This window comes from Lichenostomus cassidix, chromosome 2 (assembly GCF_008360975.1).
Source record: "Lichenostomus cassidix isolate B80296 chromosome 2, HeHo_3.0, whole genome shotgun sequence".
Classification (NCBI taxonomy): Eukaryota; Metazoa; Chordata; class Aves; order Passeriformes; family Meliphagidae; genus Lichenostomus; species Lichenostomus cassidix.
In genome coordinates this window covers 139074093-139080182 of record NC_139482.1, presented here as the reverse complement: position 1 = coordinate 139080182, position 6090 = coordinate 139074093, and the positions used below count along the sequence as shown (strand labels likewise).

Genomic DNA, 6090 nt, shown 5'->3' with positions numbered 1-6090 from the left:
GATCTGTGTGGCATCAGCTGTTCATCGTGTGCTGAATACTCCAGTCAGCAACTTCAGTTTCTTAGGTGGTCTGGAAAAAATACGAGACACTCTTGATTATTCAGAGACTGGTTTTTGAAGAAAATCTTGACTGTGTCTTACTTTTTTTGGCAAACATACAATTCCTGAATAATATTTTTATAATTGGGTAGTGCCCACTAGTTGGTTAGCTTTTATTACCAAGGTATGTCCAGCAAGTGACCATATGACCAATGATACCAGAAGCATTCTCGTCAGTAGGGTGCCAGTTAACGGCACAGTAAATATAAAGTTAAATTAACTACTGCTATTGAAGTTTGTGCTTTAGTATATAAATTGTTATAAAGTTGGAATGAGCATGGCCACCAGAGCAAAACACTGGTTTTGTTCTATCACTGCCTGTGGTCCCACAGGAGCTCAAGATTTGGATATAGGGTTTGCAGGACAGCCAGTCAGGACAAACTTACTGTGCACTGTGAGCAGGAGACTCAAACTCTTTTAAAAGACAACATGAGCAGAATTCTTAAAAGCTGATATTTTTCATTCGTGAACTTCTCAGTCAATTCCACAGGACCTGCAGGTTGGCATATCTCAGGCAGAACTCTGAGCTGTGTCAGTACAACTTGGAAGGGAGTGGGCCAGCCAGGGAGGGGCAGAGGGAGTTGGGATAAATTAATTGGGGTAAATTAACACGGGTGTTTCACAGCTAGTGCCAGCAGGAAAACTAATCCTGTGACACAGGCACTTCTGTGTTTAGTTTTAATAAAATCTGAATGTCAGCTTCATGTGCCAGGCTCTGGTACCTGCATGTGTGAGAGAGCTGTGCTCACATGGGGCCTCAGTGTCCTGTCTGTAAGGTTAAGCTGCTGAAGAATAAAGTCCATAAACTATGTTACACTTTTCCATTTTAAATGCAAGTGCTGCTAAGGAAATCACATTCAACTCACATTCCATCGACTTCTATCACCTTTCCCAAAGAAAGTAGTTGGAGTCGGGGTGAAAGAAGTAGTGGCTAAATGGAAAGACAACCTAGAAAGTTATCCAACCCCCAGCCAGAGCCTGCTAGTCACGTGTGCAAATGGCATGTGCTACTAATGAAGTTGAATTCTAGGCAAGATAATTTGAGATTACATAGTAAAGGTACCCATTCATCTTCTTCCTGGTGAGCTAAGGGAGCTGCTGGCAGTGGCCAGAGGCCAAACCTGACAGGCTTTTAATCTCTGTGCGGGATGGACAGACCCTCCCAGTCAGGGATGAGCAGGAAGATGGTCCTGGAATGTACAGCACAGCCTCTCCCTGTCTGAATAGGGCTGAAGAAAAAGGGCTGTTCCAAACCTATGCTTTCAACTTAAATGGCCAGTTTTGAGCTCAACCTTACTCAGTCTCCAGTGCTGTTCAAATCTTTTGAGTTGTTTTATAACTTACCTTGTTTGTTTGTAGATAATGAATTGCTCTGTGCTCAAGTGGTTGGGTTGGTGTTTTGCCTTCCTCTCATGAGCTGATCCAAGTAGCCATCCCAGCTACACCTGCCAGTCTTTAGACTTGGGCATGTCAACATGTGAAACCTCATATCCACAGCTGGCTCAGCTCATAGTTACTCTCTACCTTTGTCCATACGTAACTTAAAAAATAAGGCTAAATGATGTTTCTACTGAGTGCCTACATTCTGTCCCCGAAGATCTAATGCAATTGTTTTGAGTTAAAAATCAAATGAATACATAATTACCATACAAAAGCTTGCCACTTTTATTTGCATACAAAATAGAAATGAAAGAGGTTCACAATAAATTATCAGTGTGCTCCCACGGAACATTCTTGTGTATTACTTCTGGTGAGTTAAGAAAACAATGGTCAGTAAATGTAAGAAATCTTTGCAAAAGGATAATAAGCCAGGTGCAAGGAAACCTGATGTGTTGTTCTCCAGTGGATTTAGTCAGGTTACTCTGCTAGTAAAGCAATTCATCCCAAACAAACAGAAAATAATCAACTGGGAAAAAATGGATAACAAAACATGAACTCTAGAGAATGGTTCTACGTACACCACCTAGCCGGACACATGTTTTTGGATACAGATTGAAGAGTGAACAGAACAGTACTCCAGAGAAAGGTCTACAAGTGACCTTTCTTCATCACATAGCACCAACCCACTAACATACTAAACTTCTGGCATGCAAAATAATTACCATTATTTGTTGTGTCAACTGGCCATGTACACTTTTTCCTCCTTTAACATAAGAGCCTGTAAACATCTTCAGTGACAGGTGAGGCACCTGGACAAAAGGCCAAACACAGATGCACATAAAATGTTTCCCTTTTTTCAAAAGTTCACTGAGAGGGGCTTTTTCCATTCTCCTTTGTGCGTGCTGGAGTCTTGGCGCTCCTTTTGGCTATCCTCCTTGTGAAGCGACTGATTCCCGGGGATCTCAGCTCAACGGCTTCCATCTCTTCTTGTACAGGAGTGAACTCTGGTTGAGCAAGATGAGGTGATGGATAGGACTGGGAGTATGGGGGTGGTAAGGGGTAGGACCCGTGAACTACGTACGGCTGTTGCTCACCATCATAAAGGTCCTCAGGGTCATAGATTTGGTAGGAGTTATGTGGCAACTGCACTACTGGGATGTCTTGATCAGTTGGCTCACCGTATCCACCTTAACCCACCACCACCAAGAGTATTCATACGGTTAACACAGGAGAAGGGGAGTAGAAAATTAAAGCATTCATTAGGAAATTGACATTTTATATATAGATATATTTCTATATCATGTGTGTGAGTATATATATATAATCTTTAAATACACATCTTTTATTCACATAAAGGAACAATGAAAACATTTAACAAAATTAATAAGCTGGAGCAATTGGAAACCCACCAACAGACAGCCAAGTTAGTTGGAAACCACCACCAGAATTTGTCAAATGTCCAGTTGTAATACTGTGCTCATTACACACTGCACACTCTGCCTGCTATAGCTTATTCCAATTATGGGCTAGAATACATGATTAGCAGGCAAAAATGGGTCAGACAATAATGTTTAGCAGTGCCAGGAAGCCAAGTGCATGTACAGCAGCTGTAAGTTCATTAGTGGTAGTCATTATCGTTGCTGGAAAGCACAGAGCAGTTCAGCATCCATCTCTGACCTTCAGCCCAATGAGACCTGAACCAGAATGAGCCTTTCACCTTCTGGATTCGTAGCCATTGTAAGGAATTGGGCCTTAAAACAGGAAATGAACAACGGGGAGGGGAAGTGAGGAGAAAAGGATAGGAAGAGACGACAACAAAAACATTCAGGTAAGTAAAACATACAAATCAGCTCAGGGGCAGATTAAACTGTAAACATCAAACAAATAGGCCTTATGTGTAACATTGGTAGTGACTAGGGCTTTAATGATAGCTTTTGATTTTAGGTTGGGTGATATAATTTTTGGTAATTGTGTTAACATCTTCCCATGGCCTCTCCGTGCTCTAACGAGAGGGAAAGTAGGATACAGAGAAGGGGTAGAAAGAATCATTTTCTCCAGCTGGCTTCACTGGTTAATGATGGACACGTGCATCCCTGTGCCAGGTTACACTACTACGAGTTTAGTAAGGGTCATGCTCTCATGCCACTCAGAGGCACATGGAAGGGGAGGTTGAGCAACATGTTTGAAAAATGACCAATGTAAAAACTCTGCTGTCACAAACATCAGGTGGTGGGGGTTCAACACAGACCACTGAGATAGAACAGGCTCGTAGAGCCACACAAACACAGGACAAAACCCACTAGGCAGGATCAGTTTTACAGGCTGGGGTCAGATGGTGGTCACTTTCCTCTGGTCACTACTCTTGGTCACCTTCTCTTCGTGCTGCAATCCCACAAAGTACAGCCACACTGGACACACAGGATTTTAGGCAGCTACCAGATTTTAATGCAAGATTCACCAGTAGCCTCCATCTCACTTGGGCTGTTAGAAAGTGCCACCCTCACCTCTGCTAACAGCAGCTGCCCCAGCTCCTGACTACTCACCTCCCATGCCGTAGCCAGCGCAGGAGGATGGGTCACAGTACCCTGGAGGGCCAGCAGGACCCTGTGAGCCTGGAGGTCCTGTGTGCCCAGCAGGACCTCGTGGGCCTGGAGATCCTGGTGGTCCTGGGCTGCCAGTTCGACTTTCTCCTGGAGGTCCTGCACAGAACAGGAAGATGAAACATCTGAGTAGTGACTTCCATGAAAGCAGGGATGTGAGGCCATCTTTCCTGGCCTGGAAAACATGGCACTGAGTGTGCTATAAACACTTGCAGGAGACAGCTTGAGCAGAGGAGCAAGGCATCCTGGCTCTGACTCCCCTGGGCAAGCTGAGGGAAAGACTTCAGCTTCTGGCAAGGAAGACAGAGCAGCAGCCTGAGAGGAGACCCACTCCTGATGAGCCTCTCTGGCTGCTGCTTCATCTTCCTTGCCAGAGACAGCTCTTAGCCAGAACTAGAGCAAATGCTTCACCAAACATCAGGCTTCTGGAAAGGGATTTTCATGGGGAAAGGACAGCCCTGGATGCCTGCACAGCTCTTGATTCCTCCCACTCCCTTTCAATGCAGCTTCTGGGTAATTGTATCTGGTATCTGTTACTTGATACCAGTGCCAAATGGCCAGAATATCCTAATGAAGTCAATGCAATTTTACTCCTGTTTCAACAGGACCTGGATATCACCCTCTCTTCTTTCTCAGGACCCAAATATAAATCCATGTGATATAGTGTGCTTAATTACTATATGTTTGGCTGTCAACTCATATTTAGGTATGACCTTGAGTCAGTGAGAAAACAAATGTAATTAGTCCAGGTTAATTTTTTACCCTTCCAGATCCCATGTCTGAAAAAAAAACCCCTTAAAACATTTTGAAAATATGGGCTTGGAGAAGCAGTTTATCATAGGGGAAATTAAAACACTTGTGTGATGGGTGACACCATCATGAGGCACATCACAGCATGATATTACATAGTAAGAAAATTATGACAGTTAAGGTGCCTGAATTCTTCTGGTACTTAAGGAGAAAGAGCTGCTCTAAACTACTTCACTCGTAGGTTGGAGTGGTCTAATCCAGATGCCTCAAATGTAAATTTACCTGTGGATCCTGGTGGGCCTCGAGGTCCTTGTGTTCCAACACCTGGATTGCCTTTTTCTCCTTTCTCACCTGGTAAACCTGAGGAAACAGTACTCCATCATATTTTGATCAAAAGCTGTGAGCAGTATTATTTAACCAGGATTATAGTTCCATATGTTATTTTCCATCTAAAAACAGATGTCAGAGAAAAGAGGAGGTGAAAATTAAAAATTGTTTGGTTCTTTTTCCATCCCTCCCCTGACACCTTCTCAAGGGAAACATCATTCCTGGGGTCTTAAACATTCCTGCTGCAACGGTGGTTTCATCAAGGTGGTATGCAAAGGCATCACTACTTTCCAGGCTGCAGTTCTGGCAGAAAGCTGCCTCTGAACTACACCAAGGTGCAACTATTGTAGGTCAGAAGAGTCTTCCAAGCCTTGTAGCTATTTATAAATTACTGTGTGGCCCAGAAAATGCAAATTGTTAGTGCTACAGCAAATTTTCCTCCAAACATTCACCCACCAAAGAGTGGTTCAGCACAAGATGGTTCTACACATACCTGGAGAGAGTTGTTATCAGTTATGGCAGAGTTTTGCTAAAACATGAGAAAGGAGTTTCATCACCGTCAAACTCTGACCCCCAAATAAAGCTCAATCCAAGGGTTTCCGAGTCTTGAAACTCTGATATTCCAACATGCACAGCCAGTGAGTTTCCTTCCTGCACTTGCTCATGGGACTAAATATCTATCCTTGAGTCTGATCCATGGAGATCACAAATCTAGTAATTCAGAGATGGCACTGCCTACTTTCAGCTTTCCATCTCCTTCTGCACTACCTCTATGGCATCCTGTAAAAACATTTCCTATATGCAGCCATCACAATAAGCAATGTTGAACTAGAGTAGGTGTCAAAGCTATAAATTCCAGACACTGAGTTTCCACTGGTGAGTTGGAAATTCTCATAAAGTCTGTGTTTGATTTGGATGGTTCAAAGACACCAAA

At 43.3% G+C, this 6090-nt stretch overlaps 1 protein-coding gene across 7 annotated transcripts in view; it reads right to left on the bottom strand.

Annotated features, from left to right (window-relative positions):
* Positions 1–1740: 1740 nt before the first annotated feature.
* Positions 1741–6090, bottom strand: part of COL14A1 (collagen type XIV alpha 1 chain) — a 113359-nt gene continuing 109009 nt past the window's right edge. For 3 of the 7 annotated variants that reach the window (XM_085053473.1, XM_085053471.1, XM_085053472.1), the window contains exons 46-48: positions 5112–5189; positions 4023–4178; positions 1741–2666 (exon numbers count right to left, since the gene is read on the bottom strand). In XM_085053473.1, coding sequence (XP_084909599.1) covers positions 2344–2666; positions 4023–4178; positions 5112–5189 — 557 coding nt within the window. In that variant the 3' untranslated portion in view covers positions 1741–2343. Of the gene's footprint in view, positions 2667–2721; positions 3231–4022; positions 4179–5111; positions 5190–6090 lie in introns of those variants that run through there. The other 4 variants (XM_085053474.1, XM_085053475.1, XM_085053477.1 and 1 more) reach the window with 3 other exon arrangements.